At 42.1% G+C, this 24370-nt stretch overlaps 1 protein-coding gene across 5 annotated transcripts in view; it reads left to right on the forward strand.

Moving 5' to 3' along the window:
* Nucleotides 1-24370, forward strand: part of LOC137370072 (talin-1) — a 302720-nt gene that overhangs the window by 245589 nt on the left and 32761 nt on the right. For all 5 annotated transcript variants that reach the window (XM_068032178.1, XM_068032203.1, XM_068032212.1 and 2 more), the window contains 8 exons: nucleotides 2425-2557; nucleotides 3535-3636; nucleotides 4824-4994; nucleotides 6922-7071; nucleotides 7364-7465; nucleotides 7548-7667; nucleotides 11114-11260; nucleotides 12246-12412. In XM_068032178.1, the coding sequence (XP_067888279.1) occupies nucleotides 2425-2557; nucleotides 3535-3636; nucleotides 4824-4994; nucleotides 6922-7071; nucleotides 7364-7465; nucleotides 7548-7667; nucleotides 11114-11260; nucleotides 12246-12412 (1092 nt within the window). The remainder of the gene's footprint in view (nucleotides 1-2424; nucleotides 2558-3534; nucleotides 3637-4823; nucleotides 4995-6921; nucleotides 7072-7363; nucleotides 7466-7547; nucleotides 7668-11113; nucleotides 11261-12245; nucleotides 12413-24370) is intronic.

Raw genomic sequence — 24370 nt, forward strand, 5'->3', positions numbered from 1 at the left:
CTAAGCTTTGCTCTTTTAGATTGTTTTACAATGCTGTCATACATTCCCAGCACTACTTTCATTAATGGTTTGTTCCATCTGTTGACACTCCACTCCTATTTAAGTATCTATCCTGCCATATGTCCTCCATTAAAGGAGCTGTATGTGCTGTTACAAATCTTTATGTAGTGTTCAGAGACAATAATAAACCTCTAAATTTTTTCAAGGCATTTAAAAATATAAATCAATGGAATGGTGGACAATCTAGTTACATAAAAAGCACACGCTTGCATTAGTTTTTTAATTATTTTATTAACCCTATCTCTCCCCAATATTACCAGGACTGCCATGTCTTTGAACAGTGGGCCATTTAACATGTTGCCATTTAACATGACTCCACAGTCTCTCTGAGAAATAGAGCTATCAATATGCAAAAAAATCCCAGGTGTTAAATTTTCATTAGCCACCTCCATATATGGGACATCACCTAAAATTAAAAACATGCCTAAAAACGGCAACCTCTGTTGCACAGGTTTCAAGCTATTGCCCATTCTGTTCTTTAAGCTTTGTCTTCGTGATCTGTCTTCCGACACAGTCTTAATAGACGCATGCTTCCTCCTGAATTATCACATCCCTTTTGTAATTACTGCTATTTATGAACAGTCGGTAAATTCTGTTAGAAGGTGGAAACTATTTTCCTGTTTGTTTGATGTTGAAGATAGTTCTGTTGAGATAAATATAAATATGAGGTATGTTTAATTGATTGCTGACCTGTTGCCTCATTTTGCAGTTAAGTTCCTTTATTGATGCATCTGTTTTTTTTTTAAATATAAGTGACCTTCCAATTTGACTTGCTGTTTTTGATTGGATTTGATTCCTGAAATTTATACCTGACAGTGTGGCAGTTCTAATCCATGTTTTGTGACTGCATTTAAATCTCAGGAACTGATAACCAAACTTACCTTTTACGCAAAATTTAGCAGCGCATACAGAAATTGCTCAACATCTGCCACCCTCCATATACTTGAGGTCCTCCAAAACTCTGCTGCCATGTCCTAACCCGCAGCAAGTCCTGCTCGACCATCACCCCTGTGCTCACTGACCTACATTGGCTCCTGGTCCAGCAACACTTCAGTTTTAAAATTCTCATCCTTGTTTTCAAATCGCTCCATGGCCTTGTCCCTCCCTCTCTCTATAATCTTCTCCCGCCCTACAACCTACTGAGACCTCTGCTCTACTCCAATTCTGGCCTCTTATACATCCCTGATTTTCTTTGCTTCACCATTCAGCTGCGTAGGCCCAAAGCTCTGGAATTCTCTCCCTAAATCTCTCTGCTTCTCTACCTCTCACTCCTCCTTTAAGACACTCCATGAAGCCTACCTCTTTGACCAAGCTTTTGGTCATCTGTCCTAAATATCTCATTATGTGGCTTGGTGTCAAATTTTGCTTGATAACCCTTCTGTGAAGCACTTCGGGTGATTTACTATGTTAAGGGTGCTATATAAATACAAGTTGTTGGATGGTGAAACAATCAGTTTAAATTTTGTTATGTGAAACTTGGATGTTTCCTACTCCCTGTTTCACTCCCACCATGATTAAGCATTCCTGGAACATTTTTAGTTGAGAAGCTATGAGTCACAAAACTTGCAATTACTTCAGCTCAGGATTTGCAACTAGGTTTGGCCACCAACATCTGTTTGCCATTGATGCTTCATATTGAAGGGTAAACCTACTAATGCAAGGCAGATGGAAGCATGTAACTTTCCCTCTGACGAATTGGAATGCTTCATCTGGTAGTCTTGCCAGGTTTGCAAAATGTAACCATTGAGGTTAATTCAATTCAAATCTGTGTAAACTGTAATAAATTCCCTCACCCCTAACTGCTGTCTCTGCCACTAATTGCAATTCAGACTCCTAGCCATGCAGTCACATTATAAATTTGGTGAATATCATGCGTTCTTAGTTGAAATTTTACTATAATTTCCTGCACCACCTCCACCTCCACTGTGCAAAATCTTTGCAAAATGGCACTTTGAGAGTTAAATTCTTTCTTTAATAATAGACTTTATTGGAATTTGTTAGCCAACAGGAACTTTATTTTGCATGTGTGAAATTTACAGTGATTTTGGGCACTATGCATTTCGTTAGAGTCCTATATATTTTGGTCATGCTTCACATTGGACCTTTGAGGTGTGCTCAGGTTTGGACTGGAAATCAGCAGTGCAGCACTGGAGGCTCTTGGGCTGTCTTGGACTGAAAATCTTCAAAATGCATGTTCAGATTGAACAGTTGAAAAAAAAAAGTATGAAACCTAATGTTGGCATTATCATGAGAATTACGAAAATAAGTGTAGAGGATATTGTTGCCATATAGGATATGTAAAGATTCTGGATTGTTTTAAATATTCACATCACAGGATATTAACACTAAATTTCTGTCCTTCAGAGATAAAGCTCCAGGCCAGAGCGAGTGTGATGAAGCCATTGAGGTCCTCAACCGATGTATTAGGGATGTTGACCAGGCATCTTTGGCAGCAATTAGTCAACAGTTGGCACCACGGGAAGACATATCCCAAGAGGTGAGCAGCAAATACTTACATTACTCGGTGATTCTCTGTAATTCAATTATGTCTGTGTCTCAACTGTTCTTTTTAATCATTACAGTTATTGTTTTAAGATAAATTTGCAATAAAACAGCTGAAGTTTTTTAACCGCCTAATATGTAACAAAATTTGAAGGATTAGTGGAATAATGTAGAATCTCACTGACCCATCTACACACAGTTGACCAGTTTGCAATCTCAGTCAACTCATCCAAGAGAAGGCACTTGCCAGAAAGAGTGAAACATGGGTGAAGTGCACTGTATCATTTTAGCCAACCGTTAACAATTTGTTGCAGTGTGGTATTGCCATTGGCTTAGGATTGTCCTGTCCTAGAGATGGGGAGGTTAAAAGCCTTTAATGAGGAGAAAGTAAGCATAAAAATGGGCATGCAATTTGTCAAGTGACAGTTCATATTCTGTAAATACTGTCAGCTGTGGCTCTGTCTTCTGCGTCAGTAGGTTTGGGTTCAAGTCCCTCTCCAGAGACTGGAGTACAAAATTTCGATTGGCACTCCAGTGTACCACTGGGAGTGTGTTGCACTGACAGAGGTGCCAACTTCCAGATGAAAAGTTAAACCAAGGCCCAGTCTACCATCTTAGATGGATGTAAAAGGTCCCATGCTGTTTTGAAGAAGAGCAGGGGAATTCTCCCTGGTGTCTTGGCCAATATTTATGCCTCAACTGACATCGCTTTGAAAAAAAAATGATCTGGCCATTATCACCTTGCTGTGTACGAATTGGCTGCTGATCAACGGTGACTAAACTTCAAAAGTATTTAATTGGCTGTTCAGTGCTTTGTGTGTCTTAAGATCATGAAAGGCACTCTATAAATGTAAGCTCTTTCTTTCCTTAAATCTCTGCTATCTCGAGCTACCACTTGAACAGTAAAAATGCTAAGCTGGAGCTGACATCTTGTCATGACTTGTTTTATTTTTCATTCCAATTTTCCATTAGGCATTACATGACCAGATGGCTGGAGCTGTCCAGGAGATCAGCAATCTGATTGACCCAGTGGCAGCTGCAGCCCGTGCTGAGGCCTCACAATTAGGACACAAGGTAAAAGGGCAGTAGATTCCTGGCACTTCCTCTGTAACAAAACATCTTTTGGTGTGCAATTTAAAAAAAAAAAATTGTAAGTAAAGCTGTACAAAATTAATGCTATAACTATTACATATAGAATGTGGCAACTTCAGCTCTGGGGGCACAGCACATAATGCACCGAGACACTGCAGCATATAGAATCATACAAATAGATGTTGCAACCCATTATATGATCCATATACTCTGTTCCAGAGCATTATGACTCTGCTTCTCAATGGCTGGTATGGTGAGTCCCTGATCTGAGTCAGAGGTTTTGGGGAGCTGCAAAGCTGAGCCCAGATCTTTCACTTTGAAAACATTTCAGAAATTTGGCACTGCTCTCGTGTTCTTCCCTGTGGCAAATTCAAGGAGGAGAGTAAATCAGTAAAATCAAGAGGAATGAATACTGAAGTGTAAGGAGAACAAGTAAAATATTTGAGTCACAGCTAACTTCTGCATTGGTAATTTTTTTTTTTTAAAGTTTGTATTCCTGAAGATTGACATCTGAGCCAGTTTCTGCTTGCATGGCTAAATCCAGCTCCTTAAGTTTGGCAGTTCATGGGTCTACAAGTATGTCACTAGGATAAGGAAGCCAGATTTAGCAGTGTAAACGCTGGGACACTCCAGATGTGAGCTCCCTGAATCCAAGCTAAGAGCACTACAGAAACAACTATAGTTTAAAATTTTAAAATTGCCTTTACTTCATTGTGAATCAAAAACCAACACTGTCAAACACATTATTCTCTCAGTAAAATTTCTGTATGGCATTGACTTCTCCAGCCGCAAATCATTTGAGTAATATTCTGTTGAGTAAAGGTGCTTTAGTTCCCAAACCACTGATGTCCCGATATTGTGAATAAGATGTTAATTTTTTTTATTATGCTTCTGACCAGCTGGTTCATGGGATGTTCACTCAGTACTGTCTTTGTTCTTTAAATGTATACTGGTAATGTGAAAGCAGTTTCATTTGGTTAATGCCAGTGTTCCATATACAAAGATAATGCATTACTTGGTATTTGAAACCAAAGTTTTCAGCTTTCAGTTTAAAATAGTCTCAGGTTCAGCATTCTACATAAAGCCTGTTTGTGCTAAAAGGAAAATTGAGAAGTGAATTAGGATTTCTTAAGATTCATGGTTGGGTGTGTTGTGTCGCAAACTTACAGGTATCTCAGATGGTAAGTTACTTTGAGCCACTTACCATGGCTTCAATCAGTGCAGCATCAAAGACAGTCAATCACCAGCAGCAGATGAATTTGTTGGATCAGACCAAGACACTGGCAGAGTCTGCACTTCAGATGCTATACACAGCTAAAGAGGCAGGCGGCAATCCAAAGGTAAACAAATATTCTCGGGAATTTAAAGCTTGTGGCCCTATTTGGTTTATGATTGCAAATGTATAATTGTTTCAAGCACGTGTAGTCATTAATAGTCTAGGAACAGAGCAGGGAGTTTTCTAGCTGAGGTTCATGTTTTTATAATCTTGGAATGTGTAATATATAAGTAAGTAGTCCTTTCAGGATCTAACACATTACTTGGATGCTAATGAGCTTCATGCGTAACGTGTCCACTCACAGATCATTAAAAGCTTTTTGTGTACAGGTACAAAAAGTAATCAAAAAGTCCAATGAATTGTTGGCCTTTATCTCAAGTGGGTTGTGACGCTTCAGTTGTCATGGATGTTTCTGCTTCCATCTGGAGTACTCCGTTCAGTTTTGAGCACTGAACCTCAGGAAAACTATATTGGCCTTGGAAGGGCTATAGCACGCATTTACCAGCAGATACCAGCACATTAAAGGGTTGAGTTATTGCAACTTCTCAGATACTGAAGCATTCTGTGTAGAAATGCAGCAAGACCTGGACAATATCCAGGCTTGGGCTGATAAGTGGCAAGTAACATTCGCGCCACACAAGTGCCAGGCAATGACCATCCCCAACAAGAGAGAATCTAACCAGGTCCCCGTGACATTCAATGGCATTATAATTGCTGAATTGGCGCAGTGGTTAGCACCACAGCCTCACAGCTCCAGGGACCCGGGTTCAGACCTGGGTACTGCCTATGCGGAGTTTGCAAGTTCTCCCTGTGACCGCGTGGGTTTTCGCCGGGTGCTCCGGTTTCCTCCCACCACCAAAGACTTGCAGGTTATAGGTAAATTGGCCATTGTAAATTGCCCCTAGTATAGGTAGGTGGTAGGGAATATGGGATTACTGTAGGGTTAGTATAAATGGGTGGTTGTTGGTCGGCACAGACTCTGTGGGCCGAAGGGCCTGTTCAGTGCTGTATCTCTAAATAAAAATAAATATCAGCATCCTGGGGGTTACCATTGACTAGAAACTGAACTGCAGTAGCCATATAAATACCGTGGCTACAAGAGCAGGTCAGATACTAGTAGTCCTGCGGCAAGTAACTCACCAAAGCCTGTCCACCATCTACAAGGCACAAGTCGGAAGTGTGATAGAATACTCTCCACTTGCCGGATGGGTGCAACTTCAACAAAAATTCAGAAGCTCGATATCATCCAGGACAAACCAGCCTGCTTGATCGGCGTCCCGTCCACAAACATTCACTCCCTCCACCACGGACGCACAGTGGCAGCAGTGTGTACTATCTACAAGATGCAGTGTAGCAACGTACCAAGCCTACTCAGGCAGCACCTTCCAAACCCGCGACCTCTACCACCTAGAAGAACGAGGTCAGCAGCTGCGTAGGAACACCACCATCTGCAAGTTCCCCTCCAAGCCACACACCATCTTGACTTGGAACTATATCACCGTTCTTTCACTGTCGCTGGGTCAAAATCCTGGAACTCCCTTCCTGGTAACACTCTGGGTTTACCTACCCCACATGGACTGCAGCAGTTCAAGAAGGCAGCTTACCACCACCTTTTCAGGGGCAATTGGGGATGGACAATAAATGCTGGCCTGACCAGCGAAGCCCACATCCCATGAAACAAATTTTTAAAAAAATTATGAATGCAGGTTGCATAAACTTGATTTGCTCTTAAGCTTTGTAGATTGAGAACTCAATGCTGTCTGTTTATCAAGATCTTTAAAACTATAAAGAGCTTTGATAGGGTAGAAGCTGAGAAACCATTTCATCTGGTGGGGAACCAGAGCTCGACCATTTAGGAATGAAATCAGAAAGCGTTTTTTAAACCATAATGAATTTTTATAGTAACTTCCGCAATGAGTTTAGTTTGCACATTTTATATGCAGCATCAAATTTTCATCTGTTCCATTTTTTTTAAAATTTTCCCCTTCTAGCAAGCAGCCCAAACACAGGATGCCTTGGATGAGTCTGTGCAGATGATGAAGGAAGCAGTGGAGGACCTATCTGGAACACTCACTGATGCAGCTAGTGCTGCAGGTGTTGTAAGTGGGATGGTGGATTCTATCAACCAGTCCATAAACAAGGTGAGATCAATATCATGTTGGAGATTTTAATGCACATGTGGTAAAAAGGTTCTTGCGCAATGCAGTTTGGTTCTTCAATATCTATGAAAACTGTTCAAATGTGTAAGTTGTTAATTCCTATCAGTTTTACTTTTTGAAAAACAAATTGGTAATTGTGCAGTTTTCCAAAATACTGTGAATAGTTTTGAGTGTTATGGGTGGCAATCCATAACTGCTTTCTGTTTTCAGTGAACAATATCTCACTTGGTGTCCACAAATGGCAGGAACTTATGTGTTTTTACTTTAAACATAGATCGATGAAAGTGCTTCAGGTGAACCAGAGGGTTCATTTGTTGACTACCAGACCACCATGGTGAAGACTGCCAAAGCTATTGCAGTAACAGTTCAAGAAATGGTGGGTGCCATTCATTTAATTTCGATTTCAGCATGCTCAATGAGCTTGAATTGCTGTTTCTCATTTTAAATTCTATTCACAGGTTACTAAGTCAACCACCAATCCAGATGAACTGGGGTCTTTAGCCAATCAGCTTACCAGTGACTATGGACATCTGGCACAAGAAGCCAAACCTGCAGCCATTACTGCTGAAAATGAAGAGGTAACTCTAAAATAGTGCAATTTTATCTGTCAAAATGTAGTGTATACCTGATACAAGCATTACTGCTAGTTCTACAGTACAATTGCAAAGTTATGTTTTAGAATATGGAAACGAAAGATGAGAAAAGACTACCTGGTCCAACAAGCCTGCTCAGTACTGTAATGGTGCAACTTGTGCACAGCATGACCCCATTCCATTCTCCCTCTCCCCTCTGCACCCCCTACACCAACCAGTCTTGCAATCTCCTGGCAGAGGCAAAAAAAGACACAATAGTTAGATCAATTTAGGAAACGAAACTCTGGGAAATTGCTCTGCAACTTCAAAAGGCAATCAAACTAGTTCCAGGAGACAATACTCCTGTTTCCCCTGCCAACACCCCCCTCCCCCACAGCTGTACACTGACCTCCTATATGTGGTTATATCAGCCATGTTTTTCTCCCTTTTAAATTTTGCAGCAAATACTCACTCACTGCACAAGCCAGCAACTTGGTTTGTAGGTTGACAACTCTGTGATTGTACATGTTCCTGATTAAGATGTAAATGTCTTGGAGTATTAATTTTTTGTATCTTTTTGTTGCTGTACAGATATTCTTTGAACATAATTGTGCATAATATAGTTTGAATAATACTTGATGATTTTTATGATGTCCACATCAACCTGGTATTGTTTTAAATGCCTACAGGCCTGTGCAAAATCCAGATATTTTGTACCATGATAGGAAATGATTGCATTTGAGGTATGAGTTGTAATTAATATTATGGAAAAGCTGAAGGGGCTATCAATTGTTGCCATATTGTTTTTAGGTTGGCTGGTTCCTCCTTCCAGATCATGTAACTTGGCTAGTGGGAACTGGCTCTTTGAAATGATTTGGCCACCTGTTCGATAACAATGGGCCAACTTTTAAGTTGTCATTGTGCTGGGAGTGATTTGGGGGGGTGGTGGTGGGGGGTTATTTGGTGGTGCATGGGAAACTCTGAAGTCTGTCTATGGATTTTAACCTAGCCCACTGTATTGCCATATAATTTCCGAGTTTCCCAACCAATTTGATTGGGCATGATGACAATCCAAATGAGTCCATTCAAATCTAGTATTTAAAGGGATGCTGCAAGCATGAAATTTGATGGATTCTGGAGTTGGGAGCAGAGCACAAAGAGTTGATAGAATGGAGTGCACACGTTCAAAGGCTGCAGCACGTTTTAGTGATGCCTCCCTGATGTCATGCCAGGGCCTGTAAGGACCTGCAGGGAGATACTGTTTCCTACTAACAGGAGGATCAAGCCTGCCAGTGAAACCAAGAAGGTGTGGCTAGGAGTTTCCCATGAGGTCTGCAGCAGGAGTGTGGTGCCATGCTCATGGATTCAATGCTGAAAGCCATTTAATGGCCTAAGCAGGGCAGGAAAGGTGAGTACAATGGCACGTTCACCTACGTCTTGATATGTGTATTACGCCATCCATCACTTGCCTTACCAAGTCTTCACATCACTCCTCACACCAACTTACCTTGCAGGTCTGTGCAGTTCCTCACATCCCCATCTGTCCATCCATCACTGACACCCTCATTTTTATGCAATGTCATGTCTCTCCCTCATAGCCATCCTCAACAATGATTTTCCTCCATCTGTTCCAATGCATGCCATTGCTCTCTGTCATAATATGATCACAGAAAGTGCTGGAAATACTCAGCAGGTCAGGCAGCACCTGTGGTGAGAGAAGCAGAGTTATCGATTCAGGTCTGTGACCTTTCATCAGAACTGTGTTCTGAAATGTTAACTCTGCTTTTTTCTCCACAGATGCTGCCTGACCTGCTGAGTATTTCCAGCACTTTGTGTTTGTTTCAGATTTCCAGCATCTGCAGTATTTTGCTTTCATTTTACTCAGTCATAGATCTCTTTCCCTCCTTGCAGGAGAACATGGAGAAGCAGAGATCCAGAGGTGGCCCTCCAGCCATCTTGCAACTGACAGCTGCAGAGGAGAAGTCGCTGGCAGTCGGAATTGGAGATCTGGGGGCCTCCCAGCTACCTGGTGACAGAATTAAATAATTGATAGTCATATGACATCCTACACTCACTTGTGTTGACTAGGTGTCAACAGCAAGTGAAATACGATCACGCACATAATGATCACTTAAAGCATTCATACCTTGAAAATTCTAATTCATGCCTTTAATCCCCCACAGGGCCTTCAAGCATCCCACATGAGGTGGTGCAGGAAGACAATTCCTCAGAGGAGGTCACTCCTTCTGAGGATGCACCATCACAGGGCTCATGCAGGCCATTCACTAGCTCAGACACTCGCACTTCAGTGGGACTGGTAAGGAAGATCGTTGGGTTTTCAACTCATGACTCGCACATCACAAGTGAGCATGAGCATTTGATGGGTACAGGGATAACAGTGTGTTGGAGGCCACAGGACACTCCAGTCTCTGCTCAGCTGGATGCAGATGCTAAACCTTGGGCGCTGTCGATGAAGAGGATACTGTAGAAAATGTGCCATGTACTGGCCAGCTTTTCAGCTGTACTGCACCCTTGCAGAGGGATTGGAGGAATCTGTCTCAAGTATGAATGGCAAGATGTCACAGGCATTTGCGATGGTGTGCTCATTGAGGGAAAGAGTGGCCACTTGCATAAAGCATCAAATGCAGCAATCAAACAAGTGCATGCAGACCTCACAAATGGCTTACACACTATGAATACCACTCGCCTCTTCCCCGTCTCCTCCTGCCAGCGCTGTTCCTGCTTCTGGTGCTACTGCTGGTGATGGTCATCTTGTTCTTCATCTGAGGATCCAAGTAAAACAGCATAAGCAACACTAATGCTGATCTGATCGATCACAGCTCCAAAGTGGAGATCAGATGTACAAACCTCCCAAGTTGTGAAAGTTCACCCATCAGCATAAGTGTTGTGAGAAAAGTCTTGCATGCAATCAGATATGAAAGCAGCTGTGAGGTTTCAGTACTTGCTGGTATATTTGCCTGTCATATCTTCAGCCTCTCAATTACTACTGTGTTCTCTCACCATGCTTTCAATGGGATGTTCGAGGAAGCACCCACAGTTAAAATTCCAAAAGCCATGTTAGTATCACTGTAATTGAGTGGTTAACATATTGAAGTTGACAACCCACCACTTGCGGCAGTTAAACGCGGAAGTCGGTGGATTGGGGTTGGCTTCCTGATGGGCTGTCCGTTTTCTCACTTTTAACCCCATGGTTCCTGCAAGTTAAAATTCACCCCATTGCTGCTCGGGATTTATACTTGGGTGACCAAAATATTTCGATGTTCGTAAAATCTCATCATAGGTTGGACTAATATTGTTTGAACATTTTATTTTAGCAAGCTTTGTGGACATTAGAGTTTTATTGTGATTAGCAGAGATTATCTTTGCTGATCTGATTATGCAGTACCCCCTTACAATCTTTTCCAAGAATCTGTTTTTAAATCCACTTCTAGATTGGCAACCATATCAAGAATCGTGTGCAGGAACTGGGTCACAATTGTGCCTCATTGGTTCTCAAAGCTGGTTCTCTCCAGTGCAGTCCCAGCGATGCCTTTACTAAGAAAGAACTCATTGAATCTGCTCGCAAAGTCTCTGAGAAGGTAATGAGTTATCAAAAAGAACATTTTAGAAAGGGATCTTTATATGCATTCAGGTGCTGTAATTTAAAGTTTTCGGTGCACACAATTGTCGAATGCTTTCTGGCGAACTCTCACTTGGTTCAGTTAAAGGTGCTTCTGCCAACATCTGCATGCTTATAATAGTCAGAGTTCCTTGACTTTTGCTTAGTTCTAAACCCAACTCAGTGTCTTCAAAGGTGAACCAAGTTAATATTAGGCGAGGTAACATTGTTTGGTTGGATTTCCAGACTACTTTATTTCACAGTAGGTAAAACATTCAGAATATGGAGTATGATGAGATGCTTTCTAGGATCAGATAACTTTTACAATACATAAATAACATGCATATGCTCGCCTACTTTGGTGACCCCATACTTAACATAAAGGAAATGATCTCCCCTTGACCAGGACAGAGGCTGTCCTCTTGAAGCATGCTGATGCTGGTCCTGATTTTTACAAATCTTTGTCAGAGACCATTAGAGATCAAGAGATGATCAACACCAAGTTGTAAGATGTCTTCCTGAATGGTCATACATTGCTTATGAAATGGCCATTGTTTGGGATTTCTGCTAAACAACTAGCCATGATATATTTTAAATACCTCAAGACTGCATATGTGCCCACCAGTCAGCAAGAGGCAGTCCTTAGAGTTAACACCTGTAAACCAAGAACAGCTCTAGCTCAGAATATATTTTTAAAATGCTTAGAATCCAATCTTTTCCGAGGACAATGAGCAAAGAATCCTAAACTGTGAAATTGATTAACAAGTGGAATTAATGTGAGCCGTGGATAAACCCGCAGCCATGGTCAGTTGAACTGTAAAAGACTGACTGTGGCTTTTGCCAAAACACAAAATCCAATGAAGGAGGCAAGAAAGTGATGCTGTTGCACTCAAGAAGATGCAAGTGAGTCTGTTTCATATACTTTCGATTATGACCCAGAAACTGTGTAACTTTATACTTTCTAGATTTCCCATGTGTTGGCAGCCTTGCAGGCAGGAAACCGTGGAACCCAGGCTTGCATTACTGCTGCAAGTACTGTGTCTGGTATCATTGCTGATTTGGACACAACAATCATGTTCGCTACAGCAGGTACACTAAACAGAGAAAATGAAGAGACCTTTGCTGACCACAGGTAAACTCACGGATGATGGTTTTCTACCTTGATATCTAATGTCCTTATTCAATGCTCTGTATTCTGCAAGTTATAACGCATTACTCTACTAGTAGTAATTTGATGAATTACAATTTCTGGTTATTTTCTTCTATTCACCCATTAGGAGCCATTTCCTCACTGAAAACCAGCAAAATGGCTCTGAGGCCCCTGCCAGTTCAAGCTGATCAGAGATTGAGTGCCCGGCTTGAAGCATTTACTGTGGTTGTCAGGGCCCTCAACTGACTCCGTTGCATTTCCCGCACTTCTCTCACCCCTTCCCCTCCCGACCAGAACCACAACAGGGCTCCCCTTATCCTCACCTTCCACCTCACCACATTCAATGGATCATCCTCTGACATTTCTGCCACCTCCAGTATGATGCCACCACCAAACACATCTTCCCTTCCTCTTTCAGCATTTCGATGAGCCTCTGAGAAATCCTGGTCCATTCCTCAATCACCCTGAATGCCCTCTCCCCCTCCTCCCACAGCACCTTCCCATGCAAGTGCAGGAGATGTAATACTTGCCCTTTTACCTCCTCCCTTATCACTATCCAAGACTCCAAACACTCCTTCCAGATGAAGCAGTAATTTAATTTAGTTGTACTACTTGCAATTTAATATACTTAGATTCACGACTAATGATGTGATCCCCTCTATACTGTGGAGACCAAATGTAGATTGGGTGACTGCTTTGCAGAACACTTCATTCAGTTCGCAAGCATGACTCCGAGTTTTCTGTCGCTTGTCATGTTAATCCTCAACCCCAATCTCATTCTGGTCTCTGTCCTCAGCCTTGTGCACTGTTCCTGTGATGCTCATTGGAAGCTCAAGGAATAGCACCTTGTCTTTTGGTTAGATACATTGCAGAATCACAGACTCGAGACTCAGGATTACGTTCAACAATTTCAAAGTACAACCTCAGCCCTAATTTTTTTTGGATTGCAGTTGCTGGTGGTTATTCTACTGTTCCCATTTACACCTCCTCTAGACTGCTCTTTTGCTTTCTTTTTCTGTTACCATTTCCTTTTGCCTTGCATGATTATTCCTTTTGTTAATTAATCCCTTGCGCCTTTCACCCTATCACAGGCCTTCCCTTTTGTTCTTCCCCTCCCTCTTTTCCCTACCTCTGTATTTGCTTAAAACCTGTTAAACCTCTAACTTTTTCCAGTTCTGATGTAAGTTTCTGACCTGAAACATTTTTTTTTCCCACCAGAGATGATGGCTGACCTGAGTATTTCCAGCATTCTCTATTCTTATTTCAGATCTTTAGCATCTTTGCTTCAAAAAAAGCAAAATACTTCCATACATTAGTTTTATTTTAATCTATCATCCCAACTCATCCCTTGACCACAATATGGTGCGGTGGGGTCAAGAACTTGTATAGGTCCAGTAATCATGAAGTTGAATGTAAAGTTGAAGTATAATGTGCGAAAATGTGAACTTGTCCACTTTGGCAGGAAGAATAGAAAAGCTGTATGTTTAAATAGAGAGAGATTACAGAACTTGGTGGTACAGAGCGGTCTGGGTACACTGCTACATGAATCACAGGAAGTTGGTTTGTAGGTACAGTAAGTGATTAGGAAGGCAAATGGAATGTTGGTGTTTATTGCCAGGGGAATGGAATATAGAAGTAAGGAAGTTTTACTCCAGCTGTACAGGATCTTGGTAAGACTGCATCTGGAGTACTGAGTATAGTTTTGGTCTCCTTATTTGAAAAAGGATGTAATTGCATTAGAGGCTGTTCAGAAAAGGTTCACTCAACTGATTCCTGGAATAAAGGACTTATCTTATGAAGAAAGGTTGAACAGGTTGGGCCTTTACCCATTGGAATTTAGAAGAATGAGAGTGATCTTATTGAAACATCTAAGATTCTGAGGGGACTTGATGGGGTGGAGACCGGGAAGTAGTAGTTCTTATGGGGGTGACTAGAACTAGGGGGCACAGTTAAAACACAAGAATACAAGAAATAGGAGCAGGAGTCGACCATATGGCCCATCGAGCCTGCTCTAGCATTTGATACGATCATGGTTGACCTCAGGCTTCAACTCCTCTTTCCTGCCTGCTTGCCGTTTCCCTTGATTCCCTGAGACCAAAAATCTGTCTATCTCTGCTTTAAATGTAGTCAATGATGGAGCTTCCAAACCCTTTGAGTGAAATAATTTCTCCTCATCTCAGTCCTAAATGATCGGCCCCTTATCCTGAGACTCTGCCCCCTTGTTTTGCATGCCTTGACCACCGGAAACAGAGTGCTGCTTGAGTGCAGAGTGTGAAGAAGGGAGTTTGGTGAGTGACGGGATTTTAAGGGTTAATCTCTCAAGTCTAGTTTTTGTTTACATTTAGCAGTTAACTAAAATTAGCGTTTAAATCACGAGGCAAGTTAAGTTTCTTCTGGTTTTAAACAGGAATATACAAGTTCTCTAGGTGTAGCTGTTAATTAGGTAGCTAGCTTAAACTGGTTTCTGAGCTCTAGCAAAGCTGACTCATTGTTTTTCAGAGAGTATAGATTCACAGGTCACTGAGTGCTGCTTGACTGCACTGAGTGCGAAGAAGGGAATTGAAATGAGGGAGCTCGGTAAAGAGGGGAACTATAAATTAATTAAAAATAAATTTAATTAACACAATATAGGTGGCAGGGCAAGTGATGTGTCGTGGCTGCAATATGTGGGAGCTCCTAGATGCCATGGCAATCCATGGCAACCAAGTCTGTAGTAAGTGTCTGTGGCTTGAGCTTCAGCTTCAAGAAGATGTGCTGGAGGCCAAGCTGAAGACATTGCGATGCAGTTCTGTAGTTGGTGTCAGTCGATCCAGGATCAATTGGTACAAAAGACTAGTTTAAAATGTGCATATCATTCAGTCATGTTTTTACATGTGTTTGTGAATCATTTTCTCAAATGATTAATATTTTACGAATTATGATGTGTTGCTGTACTCAGTAGCAGGTTTTTTTGTATATGGGAGGGGGGAAGTTACCTGGACACTTTGTTCCAGAAGGCAGTCACACCCCTTAGGCGAGGGTCATTTGATTTGGTCAGGGACAGGAGGGTGTGACTGCAAGTCAAGCAGGTAAGGGTATCGAGAAGGTAGGAGTGGAGCAGCCTCAGCCCTTGCAATTGAGCAAGTTTGAGGTTCTTGCAGCTTATATGGGCAAGAGCGAGGGCTGTAGTGTGGATGAGCAGAATGACCATGGAACCATGCAAGTGGGGGAAAACAAAAAGGAAGTAATGGTAGGGGACAGTATAGTGAGGGGGAGTGACACTATTCTCTGCAGCAAAGAGCGAGAGTCCAGTAGGCTGTGTTGACTGCTCGGTGCCTGGGTTCAGGACATCTGCTCAGGACTGGAGAGGAACCTGCAGTGGGAGGGGGAGGATCAGGTTGTCGTGGTCCATATAGTTACCAGCCACATAGGCAGGACAAGGAAAGGTTCTGCATAGTCAGTATGAGGAGCTAGGCCCTAATTTAAGAAGTAGAACCTCAAAGGTAAGGAAAGAATGCATGGCTCAAAGACTGGTGTAGAAGTGGATCCTGGTTCGTGTGGTACCGGCACTAGCTTTGGGCAAAGTGGGGGCTGTACCATTGGAACAGTCTACACCTGAACCTGGGACCAGTGTCGCATAACTAGGGAAGTAGAGAGGGTTTTGAACTAAATAGTGGGGGCAAGGGATCAAATTTGGTAAGATCAAAGAGTAGGGACAAAGCAAGAGAGATATTCACATGGGAAATGGTGAACAGACCATGACAGGCAGGGACAGTGAGTATAAATCTGAATAAATCAGCAGTCAAGGCTAGTGGTTACAAAAATAATAAAAGGGCAAAATTAGATGCACATAGCATTCAAAACAAAACAGATGAATTCACAGCACAGATAGAAATAAGTGCAATCTGAAAGCCGTTAGAGATATGGCTGCAGGGTGATATTGATTGGGATCTGAATATTGAAGGGTATATGGCATTTAGGAAGGACAGGTAGCTAGGAAAAGGTGGAGGGGTGGCTGTGTTAATAAATGATGGTATTAGCACAATAAAGAGGGATGACCTACGCTCAAGAAACCAGGATGTAGAAGCAGTTTGGGTCAAGCTGAGAAATGATAAAGGCAAGAAGTCACTTGTAGGAGTGGTGTACAGGCCCCCTAACAGTAACCACATGATAGGATGGGGTAGAAAGGAAGAAATGATGGGAGCTTGTCAGAAAGGTACGGTGATAATCATAGGGGATTTTAATCTACCTATAGACTGGAAAAATCAGATGGGCAAAGGTAGCTTAAACAAGGAGTTCATAGAATGTTTTTGGGTTAGTTTCTTAGAACAGCACGTTCTGGAGCCAAACAGAGAGCAGGCTGTACTAGACCTGGTATGGTGCAATGAGATAGGATTAATTAATGTCCTCGTGGTGAAGGTGCCCCTAGGCAGCAGTGATCATATGATTGAATTTTACATTCAACTTGAGGGGGAGAAGAGTGGGTCTAAGACTAGCATTTTAGACTTAAATAAGGGCAATTATGAGGGTATGAAAGCAGAGCTAGCTAAAGTGAACTAGCAAATTAGGTTAAGGGATAGGTCATTAGACATGCAGTGGCAGACATTTAAGGGGATATATCAGAATAGATACATTCTAATGCAAGAGAAAAATTCCAAGGGGAGGACCCACCATCCATGGTTAACTAAAAAAAAGCTAGAGAGTATCAAAATTAAAGAAAAAGCATATAAATACACCAAGATGGGTGGCAGGTTAGAAGATTGGACAGAATATTAAAAAAAAGCAAAGAATGACCAAGATTAATGAGGAGGGAAAAATTAGAGTACGAGAGAAAGCTAGCTAGAAATATGAAAACAGATAGTAAGAATTTCTGCAGATATTTAAAGAAGAGTTAACAAAGTGAATGTTGATCCTATAGAAAGTGAGTCTGGGGAATTAATAATGGAAAATAAGGAGATGGCAGATGAATTGAACAGGTATTTTGCGTCGGTCCTCACTAGAGAGGATACAAGTAAGATCCCAGAAATTGCTGTAAATCAGGAAATGGGAGGGAGGAACTCAATTACGATCACTGGGGAAATGGTACTGAGCAAATTGTTGGAGCTGCGGGCTGACAAGTCTCTGGGTCCTGATGGATTTCATTCTAGGGTCCTAAAAGAAGTGGCTAGTGATATAGTTGATGCGTTGTTAATTTTCCAAAATTCCCTAGATTCGGGGAAGCTTCTGTTAGGTTGGAAAATAGTGAATGTAACTCCTTTATTCAAAGAGGGAGGCAGACAGAAAGCAGGAAACTACAAGCCAGTTAGCTTAACATCTGTCATGGGGAAAATGTTAGAAGCTATTATTAAAGTCATTATAGCAGCGCTCTTAGAAAAATTCAAGGTAATCAGACAGAGTCAACATGGTTTTGTGAAAGGGAAATCGTGCTTAACCAATTTGTTGGAGTTCTTTGAAGAAGTAACATGTGCTGTGGATAAAGGGGAACTGGTGGATGTACTGTACTTGGATTTCCAGAAGGCATTTGATGAGGTTCCACATCAAAGGTTATTGTGGAAAATAAAAGCTCATGGTGTGGGGGTAACATATTGCCATGGATAGAAGATTGGCTAGCTAACTGGAAACAGTAGGCATAAATAGGTCATTTTCTGGTTGGCAAGATGTAGCAAGTGGTGTGCCACAGGGTTCAGTGCTGGGGACTCAACTTGTTACAATTTACATAAATGACTTAGATGAAGGTACCAAAGGTATGGTTACTAAATTTGCTGATGACACAAAGATAGGTAGGAAAGTAAGTTGTGAATAGGACATAAGGAAGCTACAAAGGGATATAGATAGGTTAAATGAGTGGGCCAAGATCTGGCAAATGCAGTATAATATGGGAAACTGTGAAATTGTCCATTTTGGCAGGAAGCATAAAAAAGAAGCATATTATCTAAATGGTGAGAGGATACAGAGGCATCTGGGTGTCCTAGTGCATGAATTGCAAAAGGTTAGTATGCAGGTACAACAAGTAATTAGGAAAGCTATTAGAATGTCATTGTTTATTGTGAGGGAAATTGAATACAAAAGTAGGGAGGTTATGCTGCAGTTATACAGGGCATTGGTGAGACCACATTTAGCATACTGTGTACAGTATTGATCTTATTTAAGGAAGGATGTAAATGTGTTGGAAGCAGTTCAGAGAAGGTTTACTGGACTAATACCTGGAATGGGCGCGTTGTCTTATGAGGAAAAGTTGGGCAGGTTAGTCTTGTACCTGCTGAGGTTTAGAAGAGTAAGAGGCAACTTAATTGATACATGTAACATCCTGTGGGGTCTTGAATGGAGGGATATGAAAGGATGTTTCCTCTTATGGGAGAATCTAGAACTAGGGGTCACCCTTTAAAAATAAGGGGTCACCCATTTAAGACAGATGAGGAGAAATCTTTTCTCTGAAGGTCGTATTTGGAACTGTTTTCCTCAAAAGGTGGTGGAAGCAGAGTCTTTAAATATTTTTAAGGCAGAGGTAGATAGATTCTTGATAAGGGGGTGAAAGGTTATCTGGTGTAGGCAGGATTGTGGAGTTAAGGTTGCTATCAGATTGGCCGTTGTTGAATGGCAGAGCAAGCTCAAGGGGCTGAGTGGCATACCCCTGCTCCTAATTCATATGTTTGTTTATATGTAACAATCTCTGTCTACCCGATCCAACCCCTTTCAGAAAGTTATATGTTTCACCTTTCAATTCTTCTAAACTGCAGGGAATATAGGCCCAATATACTCAGTTGCATCATAAGACATCCCATTCGTCCCAAGGACAAATTTAGTGAACCTTCACTATGCCACCTCCAATGCAAGTATATCCTTTCTGAAATGTGGAGACCAAAACTGCACACAGTATTCCAGATGTGGTTTCACCAAAACCCTGTACAATTGTATTCCTGTACTCCAGTCCTCTTGCAATAAATGCCATTTGCCTTCCTAATTGCTTGATGTACCTGCTTGCTAACTTTTTATGTTCCTTGTACATGCACACCCAAGTCTCTTTGAACATCCACATTTAGAAGTTTCACACCTTTTTAAAAACATTCTGCTTTTCTATTCTTATGACCAAAGTGAATAACTTCACACATTCCTACATTATACTCCATCTGCCATCTTGTTGCCCACTCACTTAACCTGTCTATATTCTCTTTGCAGCCTCTCCGTGTCCTCCCCACAGCTTACCTTTCCACCTACCTTTGTATCATCAGCAAACTTGGATACATTACTCTCTGCCAATCATGAGGACTGAGATGAGGAGAAATTACTGCACTCGAAGGGTTGTGAATCTTTGGAATTCTCTACCCCAGAGGGTTGTGTATGCTCCATCGTTAAATACATTTAAGGCTGGGATAGATTTCAGTCTTGCAGAGAACCAAGGGATATGAGGAGCGGGCAGGAAAGTGGAATTGAAGCCCAAGATCAGCCATGATCATATTGAATAGTGGAGCAGGCTTGATGTGCCATATGCTCTACTTCTGTTCCTATTTCTTGTGTTCTTGTGTGTTCTTCATCTATGTTATTAATATAGATTGTAAATAGCTGAGGCCCCAGCACTGATCCTTGCAGCACTCCACTATTCACTGCCTGCCAACTTCAAAATGTCCTGTTTATGCCCACTCTTTGCTTCCTGTCTGTTAAGTAATCGTCCATTCATATATATTACCCCCAACTCCATGAGTCCTTTACTTGCCTGTTAACCTTTTGTGTGGCACCTTATTGAATGCCTTTTGGAAATCCTGGTGTACTTGCATCTACTGGTTCCCCTTTATCTACCCTACTAGTTACATCCTCAAAAAAACTCTAATAAACTTAAACAAGATTTCCCTTTAGTAAAACCATGTTGATTTGTTCTTCTCATACTGTGCTTTAATAATAGATTCCAGCATTTTCCCAACGACTGATGTTAGGCTAACCGGCCTGTAGTTCCCACTTTTCTCTCTCCCTCCTTTCTCTAAAAGCGGAGGAACATTTGCCAACTTCCAATCTGATGGGACTGTTCCCAAATCGAAGGAATTTTGGAAAATCATAGCTAGCGCATCCACTATCTGTGCAGCTATCTCTTAGAACCCTAGGTGTAGGCCATTGGGTGCCAGGGATTTGTCAGATTTTAGTCCCTCAAGTTTCTCCGATACTTTTTCTCTACTGATATTAATTTCCTCACTATTTTTAGACTCTAGGGCTAGAATTTTACGCCGTCCCAACGAGTCGGCTGGTGGCATGGGGACGGCGTAAAATTGAGCGGCAAGCTCCGGGAGGCCGACCCGCCCGATTCCACCTCCGGACAAGTTTACGGAGGTCAGGCAGGGGGTGGGAAACAGCCCGCCCGCCCGAGGCCCATCAAGACCCTTAAGTGCCGGCCTTTCTGCGCCCCAGGGGGGCGGGCATGGCAGTCTGGCTCAGGGTGCCCGATTGAGGGCCGCCCCCACCTCCTAACCCACCCCCGGGATCCAAGACACCCCCCACCCAAACAACCACCCTAGCCTCACCAGGGCACGACTAATCCCCCTGGTGAGGCAATCCAAACCCACTCACTCGGGTCCATGGCGTTGGCTGGGCTGCAGTCCCAGCAGTGGCCACCGCTCCTGGTGACGCTGCGGCAGCTCACTGAGGCGGGACCTCCTCCTTAAGTGGGTGGAAGTCCCGCCTCGGGCCAATTAAAGCCTGGGGATCTGTAAAATATTGGACGGATCCCCAGGCTGGGTGAAAGCGGGTTCGTCACTGACATTTACGTTGGAGTCCGGTTCCCATCTGCCCACTGTAAAATTCCGGCCTAGGTTACCGTCTATTTCTGGTTTGAAACTTGTCTCCTCTTGTGTCTGAAGCTAGACAACAAATATTTGTTCAATTCCTCTGCCATTACCTTATTCCCTATGATAATTTCTTCCATCTCTGCTTCTAAGGGACCAACATTTACTTTAGCGACTCTCTTCCTTTTTATATAACTATAAAAGCTCATACAATTTGTCTTTATATTACTGGCTTGTTTACTCTCATTCTATTTTTCCTTTGTCAACTTTTTGGTGGCCCTTTGCTGGTTTCTAAAACGCTACTAATCCTCAGACTTGCGACTTTTTTGCAACATTGTAAGTCTCTTTTAATCTAATATTATCCTTAACTTCCTGTGTGAGCCATGGATGGGTCATTCTTGCTGAGTTTTTGTTTTTCAATGGAATGTATTTTTGTTGGACATTGTGAATTGTTTCTTTAAAGGTTTCCCACTGTTCATGTACCGCCATACCTTTTAGTCTATTTACCCAATTTACCTTAGCTAGTTCACCCCTCATACCTACATAATTGGCTTTGTTTAAGTTTAAGATTCTTTTGTGATTGGAGAATGTCATTTTCAAACTTAACATGGAATTCAATGGTATTATGATCACTATTTCCCAGTGGATCTTTTACTGCGACATTACTAATTAACCCTGCTTCATGACACATTAGTAGATCTAAGAGAACTTTATCCCTAGTCGGGTCTGCAAAAATAGAGGCCTCTCTTTTAAGGCAGAGATGAGAAATATTTTCTCTGAGTCGTTTATCTGTAGAATTCTCTTCCCCAGAAAATAGTGGAGGCTGGTTCATTGAATTTATTCAAGGCTGACTTAGATTTTTGATAGACAAGGGAGTCAGGTTTATGGGGGGCAGACAGGAAAGTGAAGTTGAGACCACAATCAGATCAGCCATGATCTTAGCAAATGGCGGAGCAGGCTCGAAGGGCTGAATGGCGTACTCCTGTTCTTTTCCTTCCTATGTTCCTATCTCCTGTCAGTCTGAATCATAGCAGAATGAGACAAATCAAAGAGTGATATTGGTGTTTCCATCAGTCACTTATGAAACTAGCGTGTACTTGTGGTTACATGATTATATGAGCTCCACTTCATCAGCCCCTGGGTAGAATCCAGGATGAAGAAGAGTACAGTCAATCAAAAATGTAATTCCGTAATAAAAGTGCTGGAAGTACACAGCAGGTCTGGCAGCATCTATGGAGAGAGAAACAGTTAACGTTTCGGGTCTGTGACCTTTCATAGAACTGGCGAAGGTTATAAATGTAATAGGCTTTAAACAAGTGAAGCGGGTGGGGGAGAACAAAAGAGTAGGTCTGTGATAGAGTGGAGGGCAGGAGAGATTAAATGACAGCGATGTCATGGATCAAAAGGCAAAGGGAGTAGTAATAGCTGTAGTAAAAGACAAAACATTTGTCCAGAGAGTGTTAATGGCAGAGTAATGAACAGCTCTGTCCGAAAGCAAAAGCATGAAAAACCTGAAACGTTAACTCTGTTTCTTTGTCCATGGATGCTGCCAGACCTGCTGGTGTATTTCCAGCACTTTCTGTTGTAATTCTGTGTTCCATAATGTTTGAGGTATTGTATGTAACCCTTAGACACTGATGGATCTAAGGAATTATGGAGTCACTCGCTAGGCCAGTGTTGACAATTCAGCTCACTCTCAAAATTACCCTTAATATAATACTCATATAGCATAAGCTATTATTTCTCCCTTCTAAATTTTCTGTCTTTTTCAATTAATATTGGGTGTCACCCTTGGCTCTTGGACCTTCTGTCACAAGATGCAAGAGTGCTGAGTTCAAGCCCCAGTGCAAAATTTGAGTATGTAATCTAAACTGGCCAGTGAGAGGGAGTGCTGCAATGCATGCGGTGTGATCTTTTGGATGAGGCGTTAATGTGAGATGATCAGGTAGATTTACAAGATGCAATAGCATTGTTTGAAAAAGAGCAGGAGAGTTCTCCTGCCCAGCATTTATCCCTCTGCCACAACACCACAAAAATAGTTAACTGATTATTCGTCAATACTGTTTGTGGGAATGCAATAGTAATAGGGGAATAGATGAGCATTTCTGTGGCCGCAAAAAAGACTCCAGGATGGTATGTTGCCTCCCCGGTGCTTGGGTCAATGATGTCTCAGAGCAGTTACAGGACATCCTGAGGGAGGAGGGTGAACAGCCAGTGGTCATGGTACACATTGGTACAAGCAACATACGTTTTTTAAAAAAAAAGGATGAGGTCCTAAAAGCTAGGAAGTAAGTTGAAAAGTGAGGTTATCCAGTTTGGTAGCAAAAACAGGAAGGCAGATTATTATCTGGCTATAAACTGAGAGAGGGGAATATGCAGCGAGACCTGGGTGTTCTCGTACACCAGTGGCTGAAGGTAAGCATGCAGGTGCAACAGGCAGTATAAAAGGCAAATGGTATGTTGGCCTTCATAACGAGAGGATTTGAGTACAGGAGCGGGGATGTCTTGCTAAAAATTATACAGGGCCTTGGTGAGGCCACACCTGGAATATTGTGTGCAGTTTTGGTCTCCTTATCTGAGGAAGGATGCTCTTGCTAGAGAGGGAGTGCAGCGAAGGTTTACCAGACTGATTCCTAGGATGGTGGGACTGACGTATGAGGAGAGATTGAGTCGGTTACGATTGTATTTGCTGGAGTTCAGACAAGTGAGGGGGGATCTCATAGAAACCTATAAAATTCTAACAGGACTTGACAGGGTAGATGCAAGAAGGATGTTTCCGATGGTGGGTGAGTCCAGAACCAGGGGTCATAGTCTAAGGATATGAGGTAAACCTTTTAGGACTGAGATGAGACATTTCTTCACCCAGAGAGTGGTGAGCCTGTGGAATTCATGATCACAGAAGGCAGTTGAGGCCAAAACATTGTATGTTTTCAAGAAGGAGTTCGATATAGCTCTTGGGTCTAAGGGGATCAAAGGGTATGGGGTGAAAGCGGGAACTGGTTACTGAGTTGGATGATCAGCTATGATCATAATGGCGGAGCAGGCTCGAAGGGCCGAATGGCCTGCTCCTATTTTCTATGTTTCTATGGGGCCTCGCTGCGTAAATTGGCTTCTACATATGTTTGCAAAATAATAGTGAAGCGACTTCAAAAGTAATTAATTGGCTATAAAATGTTTTGGGTTCCCCCCCCCC

The sequence above is a fragment of the Heterodontus francisci genome, chromosome 1 (assembly GCF_036365525.1).
Source record: "Heterodontus francisci isolate sHetFra1 chromosome 1, sHetFra1.hap1, whole genome shotgun sequence".
NCBI classification, from domain to species: Eukaryota; Metazoa; Chordata; class Chondrichthyes; order Heterodontiformes; family Heterodontidae; genus Heterodontus; species Heterodontus francisci.